Below are 20,188 nucleotides of genomic sequence, written 5' to 3' on the forward strand. Positions count from 1 at the left end.
CTTTCCTGTGTGTTAACAATCTTTCGGTAGCAATGGTGTGTCGAGAGATACAGAACAATATTTGAATTTGGGAAGGGTGGTTCATTTACTTGTTTATTTGCTTATCCCAGGAGCTCAGAGACATGGTTAGTGAAGTTAAAATTTGAGTGCAGATCTCTTTGAAGATAATTTTACAGCCTTTAGGAACTCTTCCTAAAAAGATGTAAAACGACAACTCTGTTAACATTTCATGAGGTTCACTCTGTTACCTTGATCAGTATTGCCACCTGAAATCAAGGCAGAATTTGTCCCAATTAGCTTGATCATCTTTAAACAGGGTTAATGGTTAAGTCACTTTGACAATAACAGAAGCCACCCACTGGGGAGCTAGTCAGACAAGTACAGGTGTTAAAATAATCGTGTTGATGTTTTCAGCATTGCTTGAGGAAGGATAACCCATTTTTAGTAATTTTTTTACATTATGAAATTGGTTGCAGATCAGATTTATGATGGCTGCTCTTATGACATCATTTATTTTTGATTTTTAGAAGGGAATAAATCAATGTCTCTGTGGCTTAGGCCTGCAAGTTGCAGGTGATATGTAGGACTGGATAAAAGCTTCGTCTCAAGAACAGAAAATGCAGTTCTGTGTACAGGCACTGTTATGTTCAGCTAGAGCCAATGTTAAGTGGGGCTCACATGTTACAGAGTAGTTGGGTTTTGTCTATGTTAGCATGTATAAATAACATGCATTGCAGGCCGTGATCAAGTTAATTCACTGGGCAGGCAAAATTGAAATAGGGCTCGGGTAAAAGGCAGGCAAAAGGTTGCCTCACATTGCTACTAGCTTTTTTTGTAGGTTGGTATGTATCCAGCAGGCTAGTATAATTGAAATAGTTGCAGAAAGGGTCTGTTCTTGTCTGTGGATGAATATTGTGGTTGGAACAGGAAATAGAGCAGGATGACTTGGAGAGATTTGAGGAGTTAGCAGAACTCATAGTGCCAATTTTTGAGCCCTCTAAAAATGGAGAAAAGGGTACTGAATTGTTATAGGAGAGTGCATGTCTGAATAGAACTGTTCTGGGACAACAGCCTACTGGAACTTCTGCTGATTTTTTGGTGGTGTTTGTGTTTGTTTTGTTTTGGTTTGTTTTCCTGCAGAGATTTTTCCTTGAGAGGCCTTGCTTAGAACATTTCTTTTATTATTTTAGATTTATCCATTCATTAAAAGATGAGGATAAATTTCTGTGACTCATCTCTTTTTAATTCTGTGTTGGTAGCAGCAAGCATATCTGAAGTGTTCAACTGTATATCCTGGAGATGTTTCAGGTGCATGACATGCTTTTAATGGGAGTGGAGTTAAAGTGGAGTAGGTGCTGAACATTTTAGGTAGCCCCATCCCTGGCAACTACATCATCATTAGGACACATAACAACTGATTCCATGCTTGTATACCTCTCTTGGGGCAGTAGTGTAAGAATGTGATTGTGTGAGTTAGCAGAGATGGCTTACAGAGGCATTGCAAGATGCTGGTTCTTGTATCTTATCTCTCCTTGCATGTTGGGCAATATTTTGGTGTGCAAGGAACCTGTTTTCATTGTATCCTAATCTAACTAGAAATAAAGCACTTAGTTTTTGGGGGGAGGCTGGGGTGATTTTTTTGGGGGGGTGTTTTTCTTACAAACAGCCACAAAAAACCAGTGCAACCTTTTTCTATTTGTTTTGCATAGCACAGGGGCACTGAATGGTTTGTGGTATCCAGGTCTTATAGAAATGGTAGGATTGCCATTGTGGTAAAATATTCTTTTGCTCTTCCAATTGTTTACAAGTATTTTTCCTCTTGCAAGAAAGAAATGGAGGTGTGGGACTATTCATTTCCATATGTGCGGCTGGCTTTTTTGTTTGTTTGTATTTACCTACTTATTTGCCCTTTATACTGAAACGTGGCTTAACACTTTTGAGAACTTAAATGGTAAAAATGCCATGTAAATTGAAATATTACAAGCTGCTAGGAGGATTGGTTGAATCTCCTAACAGGATCTGTTTCTGTGTTTTTTCAGAATCTTTCTGAGAACCAGAACTTATATTGATGTTAATCTCTGCCTAGAAGGATTGTATGGATTTATTGATGATACTGTTATCCTATGAGGCTGTATGTGTCACAGATAAGGGTTTCCAGTGTTGCATTATGCAGGGTCAGCTCTGTTCCTGTTGACTTAAGTGCAAGGCAATGGAATCCCACAGTCTACATTGTCAAGGCATAATATTAGAAGACTACCATCTCTTTCAATAAAGAAACATTGGAAGCAAAGCAGAGACACAAAAAATGTGTGACTGAACGCTACAAAATAGGAACAATAGCAACAGGTATTACCTGTAACATGATCATCAGCTAAGGAGAAAGCACATGGCAACAGACACTGCTTGTGTAAGTACTGGTGGACTGCCTTTCTCTTATAAACTGGAGAAATCAATGAGTGCAACCTATTGTCAAAAAGCCCGTGAAGCAGAATGACTCAGTAGATTGATAAATAGTTTCATGTTTTGGCTTCATCCTCAGCAGAAGCTTCTTGGGAGCATGTAAAATACTTGCCCTAAATTGTCCTGGCTAGTACTGCTGCCGTTCTTAGTAGCTCTTTATTTTGTGAAAATAACCCCTTTGGCTTAACTACTTTGTAGAGCAAAGTAGTACCCTTTATTCATATGGCTGGCAGATTTGGAGCCTCATAAATTCGTTTGTATCATGACTGTATGCAGTAATTCAAAATAATAGTTTTTAATTTTATTGATTAAGAATATTAAATTATCAAAATAAAGTATTAAAGTGAAACGGATAAACCAGACAGATCTGGATGTGGCTTCTACTGTCTTCTCAGTCATTCCACTATTGTACAAGATCATTCCTTTTTAGTGGCAACCAGTTCTTGAAATGTAGAAAGCAACAGACTTTCTGTGTGCCCTTGGAGCTCAATAATCATGCTTTTCACTGTTGTGCAAACCAAATGAGATCTATCATTAATACCAGCACACATCACAAAACACATGCAGGGTCAGAACGGAAAGATTTTTTTGAGTTTCCTAGTACTTGATATGTCAACATCTTCATTAAATTTAATTACTTGAAGCAGGAAATGCGTTTAAAACCGCTAAATGAAACAGCCAGTGCCCTGTTCCAGCTTATTCTGAACTTTACCCTTTGTCAGTGGAAAAGAACTTGGCCTCATCTGGAGACTGAAATATAAATACATCTGTTTGCTTTGCCAGAGCTAGGCCAGGTACAAAGCTGCTTGACTAAGACCAGTTTCTGGGACTGTTGTTTAAGAACTGTGAATCCCTTCCCATTTCTGTACAGTTTTTCAAAGTGGATAATGCATAATCAGGATGTGTGTCTTCTATGCTACTTGACAGATGAAATCCTGAGGGTGCAGAGGGCCTTTAGCACGTTTGCTAAAGCAATTTCATATACTTCGAGGATGAGAGGAGAGCAGTGGGAAGCAAGGAGCCTTTTCAACAAAATTGTCTGGGCTGATGCCAACAAGGTGGGATTGTTCCAATGATTCACTCAGACCTAGAGCCACATATCTCCCTCTTCCTTACACCTTTCAGAACAGAAGCAAGCTTTCCATATGCTCAGAAATACTACCCTTGATTTTTTTTTTTAAATCCATACCATAGTTTGTAGCTGATTTGTTTATTTCTATTCACATACACTGTTGCTCTCGATAAGGGATATTTTTCTGACCTTCCAATCAGGGCAGAAGGGTCCTGTCACTCTTCATCTTTGGTGCTGTTTCTCTCTCGTTGCTACTGTGTCTTGGTGGTTTATGGCTGCTGCTGTTTTGGGAAGACCACAACAGTCAGAGTCCTAACAGCCTGGAAACCTTGTATTGGAGCAGAATAGCCTTTCCTTTGTATTTAGTTTGGGGTTTGCATTCTTTCAGGGGGACAGGTTTAGACCCCTCGGTTTTAAAGTTTGAGACCTTTTTATTCAACTGTTGTTTGACTGGGGAGGCAAAGGGCCAGTAGTGATAACAGGGCACATTCAGGCAAAGCAGCTGCAATACCTAATTGCTCTAATTGCAAGGTGAGTTGGAAGGATAGCATCCATGTTAAGGATGCAAGATGGTGATCTGCTTATTGCAGAACAGAAGATGTGTCTGCATTTGTAGTTACAGTCAGACTTGTCTTGCCTGCTGTGGGTGCCCTGTAAGAGTAATGCTGCATGCATCTTCTCACTCTGAAGTATCAGATTAACCCTTCTTCCTTGCAGGCTGCTTTTTCCACCAGCCATTTATCTTTCTTTCTCTAAGCTAGAGCAAGTTTCTGCTTTACCCTCAGACTTTGCCTGTCTTTCCTTCCCTGAGGTGCTGCCAGTGGCCACCCTGCCTGCTACTGCTTGTTGAAAATCTCCAATACTTGTTGGTGTGCCTTACATCTCGTGGTCAGTGTTAAAGTAATTATCAGATGTTGGATCAGACTGGAATGTTTCTCCTGCATCAGATTGGCAGGGACTGGTGGAACAAGTGCAGGACTTGTTCACCTCTAGGTTTACTGATCAAACTCCTCATGGTTTTAAGGACCTAGGGCACTGGGGATGACATTGTTCTCTGCAGCTGTCTTCCACTGGTGTATAGCTGTTTGGCTTTAGGCCTTTTCCTACAGCATGTTGAGAACATCTTTGTGGCTAGTGAAACAGAGGAAGATGTTTATTCTGTCACTGGCTGTGATCAAGGGGGTGTCAACTTGCTGTTCATTGTGCTCTTTTCTGGTCCTGAGCTTTTTGTGCTTGAACTGAATAGGTAAAGGCAAAAATTGAGATTCCACATGATTTAGAAAGGAACTCATGCACTGTGAGAAACTTGCTGCCAGTCTTTGTATGGATTTGGCCAGCCTGCTGTGATGGAATTAATGCGATACTGAAAGACTTGCCTAGGGTAGACAGAAGACAGAATAAGTTGTTTGGGTGGATCAAGTAATAAATGAAGGAAGAAACATCTTCTGGATTTCTTCTGGACAGACAGAAATGACCTGATTACACCATGGGGGAAAGAAAGAAGCATATCTAGACTTCTGGTTTTTTGTTTGTTTGTTTGGGGTTTTTTTAGTTCAGTTGGTTGGTTTTTTGGTTTGATTTTGTTTGGTTGGTGTGGGAGTTTTTGTTTATTTTGGGTTTTTGGGGTGGTTTGTGATTTGTTTGTTTTGGTGGGGGGGTGTGGTTTTGTTTGTTTGTTTGTTTTGCTGGTTTCCTTGTTTTGTTTTGTTTTACCCTGAGGATTTTACTTTCTTTTGACTCTGATTTGTATGTTCAGGATAGGGGACAAAGTGGTAGGTGATGCTCTCTTAGCTGTCACTTACTTTGGCTGCCCCTGGAATTTGTGATCAACTCTACGCAGAGTAAAAAGGATATTATTGCTGTGAAGAGGTATGTAGTACATCTTGACCGACGCTATGCAAGAGAGCATTCCTGTAGGCTGCCATTACCATGTGTTACTAGCCTTTTTCTTTAAGTTAACTGATATTGTTCTTGTCCCCTGAGACTCTAGTTGCTTTCTGTTGATCTAAAACCTACTAGAAGGATTTGGTTCTTGACAGAGAAGTAAAACTCCTTTGCTGGTTTAGCTCTGTTGAAATTGACATATGTCATCATCATACCTGATGGCCTGAAGTTTGATGTTTAAGTAGCTGGTTTTATTTCTTCTTTAAGGGACATTGTTACTACATTTTGGTATCAATATTTGAAAATACTGCCCGAAGTGATCTGAGATCACTCAGAGCTGGTGATAGAAATTCAGTCTGTCGGCAATAATAATGATAATGTCAAGGTGTGTGCTGAAGATCTCCAGAACAAATTCCAAGTTTCTGAGCTCTATGCTTAGAACAGGTTGTCAGTACCCATATATTGTCACTGTAATTTTAGGACTAGTTTTAAAGGAGAATGCAAAACTGTAGCACTTTATAAAGCTAGATTTCTTTCCTCTCTTCTTTTCAAGCTTAGAGGCAACTGAGCATTTAGGCAACAGCAGCATGTGTGTTTGTGGCTATGTGTTTGTATTAATACAGATACTTTAAAAGATAGAAAAATATAGAAGGAAGTGTTGCATGCTCCTGAAAAATATCTGATGAATTGCCCTTAAAATTGAGAAGGAAATCATGGAGCATACTAGCATGAGGCTGGTTTGGTTACTGGTGCCCAAAAGAAAAAAAAAAAAGCTTAGTAGATTATTGTCTGGAAGAAGAATAAATTGAAGTAGGAAATCTCTGTAAATTCAGAACATAATTTGTGACCACCTTTTGGCAGATGGGTTAAATCAACATCTTGCTAAAGCTGTTCACAGATCTGTTTGTGTTCCCCTCTTCTGTACGTGCACTTCCATTTATGAGTTTGAGTTTAGCTCAACAGAATAAGGAATAGCTAGAGAACTTTCTGGGAATAGGTAAGCACGTGAAGATCCCAATGTTTGTCAGGTAGCAGAATTCTTGTTTTTTTGTGCCACCCTGTATTTAGACAATGGAAATTTATTCCTTGAATAACAACTGATAAGAATATACGGTTGAAACATGACCAGCAGTTTAAACTGTTCACCCTGTATAAGCTGGTGGCAGCAGATTCTCAGCCTGCAACATTCTCGAAACAGAAGACAGTGGGCAAACAGAAGTGAAATAACATGAATGGCAGAGGAAGGGAAACAGGATGCACTTCATTGCATTATCTCTGTGTTGTAAGCAAAAATGGTGATGGGCAAAGCAACCAGTGGGGTTCAAATGCTGTAATAGCTGGTACTGATGTTGCAAAGGTTGAAGTGGTAGAGCAGCTACTGAAAAGAGGCTGGTTTATAATAACAGGGTTGTGTGCAGCCTGAATGTGAATAGTAAGTGGCCAGGTCACCGAAAAAACTGCAGGAGAGTTAAATTGATGTGAAGCCAGGAAAAAATATGTTGTGGGAAGGATGGATGAAAAGAAGGGATAACTAGTAATTAAACGGCTATTATGATGAAGTGTTTCCTGACCCCTGAAACTGATCCTTCCAAAGCACAGCATTAGCAGGGCAGGGTAATGATTCAGGCAGTGTTCATGATCATGTTGTACCTGTCTTGAACACTGATGCTTATAGGAATTCCTGGAAGTGTTGAATACTCAAAAACAGGAGGGCATAGGAAGATCTTTCACTGATCCTTCTCTTCTGATGGACATAGTATGGTATAATTTACTTCATCAATTATGTTACTTCTTGCTAAGTCTTGTAGAATTCCTACTGCTTTTATTTGCATCATCTTATACAGAGAATTATAGCCACTCTGCTGTTGATCTCAACTATGAAACTCCAAGATTCTTCGATAGGCAGCATTATGATACTCTGTGTAAAGGAATTAAGATTATGAAATTATTTATTATTTTCTTCTTCTTAGATGAAATGTATGTCTCTTTGTACTGATTTTGATATTAGCAAAATAAGCTGCATAGTGTGTATCCTGCCTCAGTTCTATTCAGAGATAGATGTGCACATAACTCACAAGGGAATTTGAAGTTATAAAGAAACATGGATATAATTTCTCACCTCTTTTGAATAAACAAGATTATGTAGTCCATGTCTTTCTGGTTGCCCTCTTCTGAGCCTTAGACATATGTGTAATATCTTTCTCACAAAAGCTGGTCCAAAATGATCCAAGAAATAACCTTTACAAATAATGATGAAATAAATTCCTCTAACAAGGTTTGGTATTGGTGATTTTTGTTGTTGTTGGGGTTTTTTTGGCATAAATCCTTTGAATGGCAATTTTATTCCAGGGGTTTTATTTTCTTTCTTCTGTGATTACTCTTTTCTTTTGTGTTTGGGAGTATATGAACAAGGACACAAATTTTGTTTCTGTTACATCTCATTCACAACATTTAGCAATGTAAGGATTCTTCAGTAAAAATCAGAATTTAGTTAGAAGATTAGGTTCATATTTGGTTATTAAACATGCAGTGAATAAAATTTCCTTCCACAGTATGGTTCCCTGAGCTTCTTCATGAATGCTTTGTTGCATCCCTCTGAATCTCTTCTATCTTCCCCTCCCCTCCGCTTAATTTATTGCCAGAACATTTCACCCTCCCACATATTCTTCCTTCCAGGTCAGTGCTGCATGGCATGAAGTGAACAAATGTGTGTAGTATTGACAATCTTTGTATGACACCCTGATTTGCCACTTCCCACTTCTCAAGCTGTTGCCATTCATTACTATATGCTATCCTACCACCCAGTGTGAGCTGGTAATTTTAAGTCCCATCAAATTTCAGAAGGGATTATGTTTCTAAATCTCACAAATTCCACTCTTAGCCTTATCTTATGCCTTTAAAAATAATTATTAGTTCCATCCTCCATGCTTTTGGCCATACATTTTGTGTTTGTTGATATTTGTTGGTATATTTTTTGGCATCTTCATTTGGTTTCACAAATGTGTTTCTATCCAGAGAAAACCATTCGTCTGCTGCTTAATTCCTTGGAATTTATCTCTCATTCTTCATATAAATCTTCTCTTTATGTGAATAAACTCAGAGAAAATTAAATAACATTCCAAATATTTTCCTTTTAGTTTATTTAGGACTTCGTTTCACAGATCCATAATGTCCTAGGCCTGTGTTGTTACTACATTACTTTAAAAAGAAAAAAAAAAAAAAGGTTTTTAAGCATTTTTTGTTAATTATACATTCTCTCTCTCTATTTTTTTTTCCCCTGCTCTCAGGAGCCAAACATGCCCTTCCCCAGTTTCATTTGTCATACAAATGCTGATCTCTTTTGACTTTGGTTGATGTTTATGTGTTGATTTACCAGAAAAGCATTGTGAATTCATTTTTATCTCCCACTGCCTTCTTCTGGTCATTGAGCTATTCAATTATTAGTAGTTTGCAAACACAATAAGCTTTCTTGCCAGTGTACTCAAACAGTTGCTTTTCCTGAACAGTGTTTTTCCCTCCATCTCTATCCCTCATCGCACAGACATGCAGATACTTCTATTAGGTGTGTCTAGTTCTATTCACTTTAAAGGGACAAAGCAATGGTTTGATTTTGTTCCCTTAATAGATAGTTTTCCTCTGGTTTCTCGGCTGCTGTTTAGTGTCTCTTACTTAGAATGTCCCGGTGTTTTTCTGGTCTGCTATTATTTGGTTAAGGTGTCCTGTTTTATTGTGTTTTGCTGTTGCATATGTGTTCACCAGTAGCTCTGAGAATACCTACAAATAACTAAAACATTGTTTAATAGCTGAGTAAATTTCTGTATCTGGATCAGAATCTCTAGTTAATTTTTTCTTCTGAAAAGATCCCACGTTTTCCTTTTTTTAGGTATCTGAAACATGTTATATGCTGCAGATGACCCATGAAAACTTGGATTTTCATTTTGCTTCTGTGGTGTGTTTTCATTGTATATTTTTCCCCACTGTATGATCGCAGGGTATGCAGGTGTGTATCAAGCTGCGTTTTCACAATTGCATTGCATTGTAGTAGAGACTGTGAATGCTTTTTTGAATGAGGTAGTAACTTTCAGTATTGTTGATAGACTCTTTGTGCCATTCTTTGTGTCTGTACTCTGAATAAAGTTTTCAGGTGGCAACATCACTTACCAGGCATTTAAGTGGTTTAGGCACTGTGGAAATGCTTTCTTTCTTCACCCCGTGGAGAGACACTGTGAGACTTACTTACGTATTATTACCAACACAGAGTAGTTATTTAGATATGGCTGTGTAGATGGGGCACCATGTGGACAGTCATTTCTGCTGCTTTCCTTTCAACTAGTCATTTCCACATTTGTTTATGAGAATACTGTTGTGTACTGAGGGTGGATTCTTTGGTCTTTTAGATCCATAGGCGCTGGCAAGGATTACAGTACTTGGTAACCTTGTTATTCTTCCTGTGCAGGTAGTCTGGAGGTAGATGTGATATGTGAAATCTCAAAATTGAGATTTGCAGCATCACTGCTGTTCTTCCATTTTTGACTACATCAATTACTGTTAATTTTTGCCTCTTAGCATGATTGTAGTTGTCCTTCCTTTTATGTCAGATCATCCCATGCTGTTACCTTGCTTTTGGAGGTGCACAGCAAAGTCCTTCCATTCATTTTGGGTGAAATTACTGTTAAAAATGGACCTCAGTGTTTTTGGTGTGGGCTTTTTATGTTTGTTTGATTGTTTTAAATCAGACAGGGCTAAGTATTCGGTTTTCTTTCATTGCATTGCATATATGAACATCCTGTATTTTCTTGTGCTGCCTCAGGGCTGTTCGAAAAAAAAAAATGCCCTTTTTTTGCTTAAACTCATAAGGAGTACTTCCTGGTTTACATTTTTCTTCGTTTTCTTCCCTTTTGTGTTTTCTCTTTGTCTTCGTGTTTTACATTGCTTAATACAGATTCACTAACTCTTCCCTTTGCTTATTTTAATGTCTTTCACCTGCTTTCTGACTTTGATGCGGGCTTCTCAGGCCATTTTACTTTTTCAGGCATGCATGGCTAGACCCTCTTCCTGCTACAGGCCAAGGTTGTTAACACTTTCCTGGAGTGCTCCCAACCCTTTGTGTGTAGGGTGCAGGAAAAAGACTGAGGTGGAACTTGCATTGTGTACAGCCATCACTCAATTGTTGGTCAGTTCTGAGGGAAAAGCTCTGCTCTCATCTTCATTCTCCACTCTTACATCCAGGCATCCTGTTGTTGTGGCAACACCACCAAATGGTGTCCAGCAGTTTGGTGCACAGCAGCTTGAGGCTTGTGTAAATGCTAAGGACTTGATCAACATCTTAAGTCAGCCCAGCACTGCAGCATATGCAGAGCTGTTTGGAACATCAGCCTGCTCTTCCAGCAAAAACAGAGGAAGTGCCTGTGTAAAAGTGCTCTGGGAGTTTAAGGCAGTGCTGTTACTCCTTGGCTGTGGATTTGCCTCTCTAGTCCTTCTCTTGGGTACTGCTTTTGAAAGGTAAATAAAAGTCTGAAACCTGAACCTCATCACCTGTTTCTTATTTGCTGGCAGTTCATTCTGTGCTGTGTGCTAAAATGCATGTTTGGAAACAAAGTCAAGTCAGTTGCTGTCTTTCCACTGTCTTCACTGGTTTTAGAGTGAACATGAAAAAGAGTGGTTCCCTGAAGTTGGTGGAAAACCTTCCATGCTGTTAGTCAGCTTTGGACTCTGTCCGAAGCGTTCCTGGTGGAACTGGGTTGCGCTGGCATGCTGGGGTAACTGTCTGGCAAGCAGATTCTCAGAAACCAACAGAAGCACTATACACATGTTAATCCTGGGTGTTTTTCTTCAGGAAGTGCTAAATCTTGCACTCCAGAAGGACTGCAAAATAATGAAAGCATTTGGCAAGGGAAAAGGGGAAGAATACACAGGCAGAACTAGGGACATGCATGCTACCATTGTTCAAGTGTAAGACTCTCCATATAAACCCTTTGGATGGCTTTTTTTCCTGTAAATATCATAACTATTTTAATTGTAACAGAGCAATATACTAAAAATTGTAAGGTTGCCAGCATGAATCCTGGTTGAAAGAAAGTAAGGATTCTAATATTAAAGGTAGAATTTGCTTTTGGCTATTGCTGATGACAAGAAAAGATACTTTGTGTAGTTTTCTTCTGTGAGAACAGACATGTACATGTCTACTTTTGCAGTTTTCACATACCAGATTCCACAGAAGTATGTATATGTCCAATTGAATGTTCAAAAGCTGGAATAATTGACATCAGATGACAGTGGAAGTAAAAACTTCTGAAGTACAGTAGATCTTCCGAGCAACAACAAAACTTTCTTCTTCTGAAAAGAATTGTTTTTAAAACTGTAGCTTTCTTAGCAGTGGATATCACTGAGGCTTTAGCTAGGAACCTTGATGATGTGATGGAATTTCTTGATTTCTTCTTCCTGATGAAAGGAAGGGTAAGCTACGAACTAGACTTTAATCAGTACCCTACAGGTAGTTTGACTAGTAGACATACAAAAAGAACTGTTTCCAGTGCTATGAACTTTTTTTTCCTTGTCAGGAAATCTGTCTAACTGTGTTTTGAGCTTTTAGAAGCATTGAACAGAGTATCCTAGACACCAGGCTGCAGGTGTGCTCTGAACCATGGACCTCATGGCCTGTTCCAAAAGAAGGCAAGCACATGGTTGCTGCCTTTGAAGGAGAAGAGACTTATGCAGAGGTTTGCAGCTGCTCAGGCCTGTCCTGTGCCAAAGTAAAAGAAGCAGGGAGCCTGTTTCAAATGCAAGGAAAATAAATCCTTGACATTTGAATGGGTGGAGCTCACTGTGAGCTCTCATGGTGAGCAAACCTGCTGTAGAAGAGGTGGAAACAAGAGATGATAAATGCTGCATTGTAATCCACCCTCAGTTAACAAGGCTCAGATAGGAAAAACAAAAAAGTATTTCATTCTTTTTACCAGAATCTTTCATGTCTCTGTCTTTGTCGTTGCTGTACACCTGGTGATGAAGCCTGGAGACATTTATCTCTTGCTTTGCTTTTGGTTTTGTGTTTGGTTTTTTTGGTGGTTGTTACTTTATTTTTCATTTCTCAGGCATGTATAACCCCTTTCTGTGGTAGTGAAAAAAGAAAGCAAGTATTTTACTCTTTTGAAGACAGGTGGAGAAGTCCCCACACTGAGTGCTGTATAGGCCTGTTTGCCTTTTGTTTCTCCATACTAATTGGCCAGAATGGATGGTGTTATGTTCCCACAAGTGTCTCTGTTAGAGAATTCCTACATATCCAGCCTTGGGGAATTAAGCTTTGGAAAATGAAGTGCCCATCAAAGCAGGAGGTGGCTGGTACAGTTTGTATCCCACTTCTTCCCTTCTCCCCCCACCTTGCTTTTTTTTCCTTTTTCCAGAAAGCTTAAGAAAAGAGCCTTTTGTCTTCTTTCCTGAAAAGTTACACTGAAATTCATCTGTGCTTTATTCATCTGCTTTCATTTGTGCCATTCATGGGCAGCTGTGTGTTATATAGGACAAAGCAGATGAATTCTTAACCTCCATTCAAGCTGTGTATTGGGAAAGTTTCACCATCACCCTCCCCGCCTTGTTTTTTGTGGGGGTCCAACTAAGTATTATAGCTTTCAGTTTAAGTACTGAGACATCTCTGGACTGTGTCTCTCCACATGCCATTAAAACAGTGCGACAGAGTTCTGCTGCATTGTAGAAGGAATGCATACATACAGATGTATCTATGTAAAGAGATCCTTTTCTCAGTATAGCACAATTTATCAGCTTCTAAGGAAATGTGATTTAGAAGTTTACTGAAATTTATGAATAAATATATCTTCTTACGATGATAACAATTTCAGGCATCATCAACTAGGAAAACTTGAATTTACCTTTTGTGGAGACTGTTTCAAATGTGACAGAATTGTATCATTTCACTAAAGTTTACTTTTGATATGTAGTTCTTAAATAATTCCATGAATGAGGAGGAAGGAGTACCCATTTATTTTTGCACCTTTTTTTTTTTTTTTAATATAAGCTATTTACATGTATCTTGTGCCAGATCTTCATCTGGTGTAAAGTAACAGAAGATATTTGAAAGGACCTGGTGTGATTTATGCACCAAACACATAAACATTTGGCACTATGATTTATGTGCTTTACCTCCACAAATTAAAAGTGTCTTAAACCCAGACTTCTTTTTAGACTGCTTTTCAATCAAATCTGTCACTGCTTCCCTTTCCAAATCAAGATCTAAAAAGCATAATTTATACTGATTACCTCTAAGTTGTAGAATACACATTAGATATGATTAAGAAATGCTACACCTCTTTTTCTTAATTTCTTCAGAAAGATGTCAACGGATTTCATTTCCAACATCTTGATCAACCCACTCTAAAAGCCAATAGGTGCTGGAGCAGGCCTCAAACCTTTTTAGATTTGTTGATCCACCTGGAATAACAAGTTCCCTCTGTTTCTCTGCAGACTCTTCGTATTCTGAGCCTCCTGATGTTCAGCAGCAGTTGAACCACTACCAGTCTGCAGCTTTGGCCAGGAACAACAACAACATCAGCCCAATCCCACTTTCTGGGAGTGCTGCAGGAGTGGAAAAAACAGAAGCCATCCTTAACTGTGAATTTTGTGAATTCTCCTCGGGTTACATACAGAGCATTCGGCGTCATTACCGTGACAAGCATGGAGGGAAAAAACTCTTCAAGTGCAAAGATTGTTCCTTTTATACAGGCTTTAAGTAAGTACTGTGCAAAAGAGATAAACTGAACTCGTAAGGGGGTTATTATTATAGCACTTGAAAAGACTTCTGAGATCTTTGAGAGCTGGCTGTAGCTAACAGAAACATGGCCACTGCTGGCCAGGGAGAGGAACATAGGAAATGCCATGCCAGATCACAGTAGCATCCATGTAATCCATTTTCCTCTCTTCTAAAACAGCCGGTACCATCTGCTGCAGACAAAAGCTCAATAAGACCTTGCAGTAGGTTTTACTTGCTGCAGGAAATGGTACAGGGTAGTACTTTTCCCTCAGCCTAGGCATTTAGAGGACTATCCTTATCCTTAAGTGTGAAAGTTTGCTCTGCAAAAATAAGGTCATTTCCTGGTGCCACCAGCATGAAGCGTGGGATAATCAAGTGTCCTAGGGAGACAGGAGAATTTTTATTACCTTTGTGAAGAAACCTCTCTAATGTAATTTTATTTCTCCTACCATCTGTCTAGCTGAAAGGCAAAGCATTCTCTAGTATATCTGTTAGCATATAGAGACATTTCAGAAAATCCAATTAGATGTGCAAAATTTAAAAACTTGGTGCTGTGTGTGCTTCTGTGTGTGTTTTTAGCTGCTGTTCCATAAGGGAAAAAATAGGCTTATGTACCTGTACTGTTCATAATTTCCTCCTGGTAGGCTGGACCCTTGAGCGTAACACCCTCAGGTGACATTTGAAGTCTCAAACTTGTTAAGTTCATAGGAGACTGGTGACAATGAGTAGTATGGCTTGATAAAGGGGATGAGTTTTGTTGAAGTACAAACCTGAGAGAATCCACACAAGAGCAAGCTCTAGTTACATGTCTCTAGCCTCTGTTGCTTCAGCCCCTTGCTGCCTCTGTGGTATAATTTGCTGCTTATGCTTTATATCCTGATTGCTGTCTGTCTCAAAGATTACCAGCCATTGTCAGGTCTGTTTGTGTCTTGCAAGTGCTATTTTCTTCTACCTGGATGAAATGAAATCATATTAAATCAAGCAGGATTTAAACACATTCATAGTTGCATAAGGGAGTAGTGTATTTTCCTGTAGTGTCACAAACCATTAGGGATTTAGTCCTTAGAAGCACAACATATTTTTTGTCTTTTTCTAAAAAAATGGAGGTGTCGAAAAAAACACCACACAAATCTCATCTTCGACTCACCATATAAACTTCAATGCATGTAAGCACTCACTGAAGTTGCTAGAAATACACCTGTAGAATGCAGTGATCCCTGGGTTGGGCCCAAAGCCCCAAAATTTTGTTAGTAAGCTGATTTGTCTTCAAGCTAACAGTCTTGAAGAACTTCAAAGAAACTTCTAACTCTGGTTCAATGTGGCAAGCTCCTTAGCTTTTACAAGCTTTACCATTGCTTTAGGAAAAAATGACCAAGTGCCCAAAGTTTGCACGCGCCTCTCGTTTCAGTAGTTGAGCTTATGGTTAGGTAGGTGTACAGCTAAATTCCTCTGTGTGCATGTCTCTTGCAACTTTCAAGTGTGCAGCCAGTATAATGCCAACACAATTTTTTTTGTTCTGAGGTACTGTGGAGTATTCATTCATTCCTCCACATTAATATGTAGAGTATTCTTAGTCTTGGGTTTTTAGGTCCTTGTAGCTGATGCTTTAAAACTTAACCATATGGTGCCAGCTCATTTTGAACACAAGTCTGGTTTGAATCCTGAATCTAAACATTTTAGCTGGTTTTGGGCTTGTCCTAGAAAGACAGAGGTGGTTACGGATGTTATCTGCCTCCAGAAATAAGTCTGTCCTCACCTCTGCAAGTTCAGAACAGTTGATAGATTTTGTTCAACTTGCTAAAAATCTAATCTTTGCCAGAGGAGGTACACTGAATATTTCAGCCTGAAGACAAATTAGCATGAAACATGGGAATTCTTTTGCTATCTGCACTATAGCAATGTATCTATAGAGCAATGCATGCAAAAGAATAGCTTGTCAGAATGAGTGTTTGTTACTTGAGGATACAAGCCTGCAAATACCTCTCCTCATGTGTTACTCATGTGAGTAGCCCCACTGAAATGCCATGTGGCACTGTGAAGACAAGGCTGAGTGGTATCTGTACAATTTTACACAACGCATCCCTTATAGAGCTGTGACACTTCATCATTCCCCGCACACCTTCTTCTGACTGCTTCCATCTCTCCCTCCTGTCTCACAGATCTGCTTTTACTATGCACGTGGAAGCTGGGCATTCGGCAGTTCCTGAGGAAGGACCCAAAGACCTTCGCTGTCCTCTTTGCCTCTATCACACCAAATATAAACGCAACATGATTGACCATATAGTTCTGCACAGAGGTAACAATATCCCTGTATGTGTCTGTATCTGATGAGGAGAATGCTGAACAATGCCCTTTTCTTTTAGACTGGTTTCATTAATTTTTTCCATCTCTGTACATCATTAAATTTCCCCCTCTCTGTACCTGAGGACAAGTATGGTGAATAAGTCATCAGCCCTTGAGTATCTTTTTTTTCCACTTCTAAGTGATGCATCATATTTATTTCCTGTAAAATTCAAAGTTACCTTGTGCTGAAACAGGGCAGATTTAAAATTGTTGTTAAGCTTTTCCTCTAGAGAGGTTAAGAGTGATCAAACACCTTTTTAGTGAGAGTTGCCCTAATTTACAGCTCTGATCTAGGCAAGAATTGTTCCCTGCTTATGTCCTTGTTATCATAAAGTTGTTGCTATCATCAGCTCCGTGACAGGGTGTATCAGCTAACTACAGAGGCCCCAAAATATCCCTCGATTACTTGCTTGAATTTTTTCTTTTCAGCATTCTTAGGATCAAAACATGAATGATCATATTTTTGTTTTTCTTTAAGACTCCTTTTCTATTTCCATCTCTCACTTCTTTTTTTTCTTTTTTTTTTTTTTTTAAAGCCAGCTAAGAGCGGGATTAGGGATTTCTATATTCTATTAACTTCAGGCTTGCTAGCTCAGAAGACACAGCTGTTTGGGCTCTCTGGGCTGGGATTCCTGCCCATAGCTATCACACTTGATGCTTGTAGACGGTCTGTTGGCTGCCGAAATCCAAACCCATGTGTTGGAATGGCACTCTGCCTACTTGAAGGTTGGGCAGAGTTTCACAGTAGGGTGTTGGTGGTGAGAAAACAAAAGTTTTGCATGCCATCTTTTTCCTGGAGCAGATCCTGGTGTGACAAGCACTGTCATAATTCCTTGTAACATACTACTTTTCAGTGTTGGTAGCTTAAAGTCCTTCTTGTACAAATTTCTGTCTGCTAACGGGAACATCTGGGAAAAATGACCTGCCAGTGATTCAGAAAGCCTGTTACAAAGCTGCCTTAATTGGTTGTAAGAGTTTGGCAGATGCTTTAGCTGTTAGTTCTTGTTTTTGAAGGTGTTTTTCAGCTTCAGGGCATACTCCAGAATTAGCTCCCTTTAGATGAGGGGAGGGTTTAGTTAAGCACTGTGCAGGGGACAGTGCAGTTCCAAGTGCTGCTGAGGTGTGTTCTGGTTTTTTGGCTGTGCCAGGGCTCCAGTGGACACTCCCAGACCTTTAAAATACAGGTAGACAGACTGAGCAAGAACTTAATGGGCTTAGTTAGGGTATTTTCCATCATGCATAGACTTGGCACTGGGAATATCCAGTTCCAGATGTGGAAGAGCTCTTCATGAACTCAGGCAGCTGCAGTGTCTGTACAGAGCTGTATCTGACCATTACAAGGAGATGGTTACCTCCTGGGTAGGTGGTACTGTGTATCTGTTCTTCTGTAGAGCTATGGCTTTGGTTGCACAAACCAATGTTGGGCCTTTGTGCTGCTGAAACATAGCTGATAGCAGAGGACATCATGATACACGTTCTAGAGCATTAGGAGAGGTAAAATAAAGTCAAAAAAGTTTTAATGCAAATGGGGTTTTAGTTAATAAAGAATCTCAGAGGCCATTGAGAAGAAGGACAAGGTTTTTCCATGGCACCAAGCACCCACGTAGTAAAGGAGGTAGGGTCCTTGCTTAAAGTTCTTTCTGGTGCATATATCTAGCTAAAAAAAACCCTCTACTGTTGTATTTAATTATGTGGCAGCTGAAGCAGACAATTTTGACAAGATTTAATATGCACTGAAAGAGAGACTAAGTGACAGTAAATGTAGTTTGAGATAGCCTTCCTTTTTTATAGCCACTGTGTTGGTAAAATGAGGGAATAGCCCTGATCTGTGGTCCAAGAAAATTAGTTTTGAGGTAGATGGAGTGGTGCAGTGTGTGAAATCAAGAGTGATGGATTTGATCCATTTCATAGTTAATGTTGCTCTTGTGTAAAAGGACATGTTTACAGATGCATGACTCTTACATTACTTCCAAGTTGCTGCACCCCTAATCCTTGGTGGAACAGCATGTGCTTGAAATGGAGAGTTTATTTGCCTCTTAATCAGTAGCTACAGAAGCTTGGTTTTACAGGGCTAAAGCATTATCAGCTAGAAGGCTGAATGCCTGGTGAGAAAATTAGGCAAAGAATTTGCTTCTCATTAAGAATGAGGGCAAACAGGAAGCCTTCAAGAGTCTCCTTCCATGTATCACCTATTCCTCATCAGTGTAAAAGTGGTTCAGTGTCCCTTCTGCAGTCACAGATGGAGGTCAGACTCATTACAGGTGGCCTGTAGCAGGGAACTGACACAGACAGAGGCTGCCGTGCAGGTAGGTGAAGAGAAGAAATTTGGCTCTTTGAGTTCTTCCCGGCCTTTGTGACAGGCAAGCCTGGGGAGAGGAAGCACAAAGGAGACAGTGAACTCTTGCTCCATGGCTGCAGAGGTGTTGGCCTTTAATTTAGTTTGGACATTGCAATTAGTTTTCATTATCCCTTCCAGTTCTATTCCCATCACACATTTTGAAACACACTGGTATTTTTTCAGGGCTAAATGCAACTTAGTTGGGTCTACTTTAAAATCCTTGGGGCATTATTTTTTTTTCTTTCAGAGATCGTTTTATTCTCTTTCTAGTAGTAAGAACAAAATAGTGATTTTGTTCTTCCATTTAGTAGAAATCACACCAAATTATTTTGAATTGTAAATTTAGGATAAAACCCTCAAATTTTCAAATTCGTGTACCACCCCAAAAGCTTCATGGCTACATAACTTCATTCCTTACAGAGCGTCATTTTTGGCCTTATTCCTGGTATGCACAGCTTCATTGATGTGTGCAGAACCCTTGTGTTGTGCTTGCTTTTGGCTACTGGAATGCAGATGCAACATGTTCTGTGACTGTAGCTTGAGTTTTCAGACAAAAATGCATATTTTCAAACACCCAACATGAACAAATAATTGGTCCATGTCTAGATAGTAGGGCTGTTTTGTTTGTACTTTGTTTACCTTTAAAGGGAAGGAGATAACTTGTATCCACTGTGGTGTGTTGATGGGCAAATATTTTTTCCTTAGAGCTAAGGACTGATACAGTCATGGGGTCTTTTATGCCTTGAGCAAAAAAATGTTTGTCTGCTTTGAGCAGACACTAGGTACTGCAAATACCTAGTGCATTAATGGCCTTTCACTTTAATCTCTGATCTGCATTACAATTAGCCTGAATATTTCACTGTAATAGAAGGATTTGATTTCTTAAACCAAAATTATGGTGTTTATTAGGTGTTTATTTTGTTGTTGATTTTTAATAACACCTCTCGCTAAATTGTTCCACAATTCAGGACATTTTTTTGTGAGGCACATGCAATAGTCTTTGTTTAGACACTGCTGAACTTTGAAGAAGTCTACACATGAATAAAGAAGCTACCTCTTTCAATTTGTGTATGGGGCTTTATGGTTTCCTGTAGTCTTGTCAGTTGCCGAGGTTTAAGTATGTTCAAAATGAGTAATTAAATGAATAGAACTTTGTAGGGGCAAGGTGGAGATAAGAGCATCAACCTATGAAGGTTCTGGATTCAAATAACCTGCAAGTTCCAAAATCGTTACTTGGAGGAAGCTCACATCACGTAAAAGTTTTAAATCATCCCCTGAAAGTGAAATCCTTCAGGCTAGAATTGATGTTTATGTTTATTTTGCCTTTCTC

General features: G+C 39.3%; 1 protein-coding gene across 4 annotated transcripts in view; it reads left to right on the forward strand.

The window, feature by feature from the left end:
* ZNF462 (zinc finger protein 462) overlaps positions 1–20,188 on the forward strand; it is a 95,011-nt gene that overhangs the window by 60,329 nt on the left and 14,494 nt on the right. For all 4 annotated transcript variants that reach the window (XM_065656718.1, XM_065656720.1, XM_065656721.1 and 1 more), the window contains 2 exons: positions 13,892–14,156; positions 16,337–16,473. In XM_065656718.1, the coding sequence (XP_065512790.1) occupies positions 13,892–14,156; positions 16,337–16,473 (402 nt within the window). The remainder of the gene's footprint in view (positions 1–13,891; positions 14,157–16,336; positions 16,474–20,188) is intronic.

The sequence above is a fragment of the Caloenas nicobarica genome, chromosome Z, assembly GCF_036013445.1.
Source record: "Caloenas nicobarica isolate bCalNic1 chromosome Z, bCalNic1.hap1, whole genome shotgun sequence".
Lineage (NCBI taxonomy): Eukaryota > Metazoa > Chordata > Aves > Columbiformes > Columbidae > Caloenas > Caloenas nicobarica.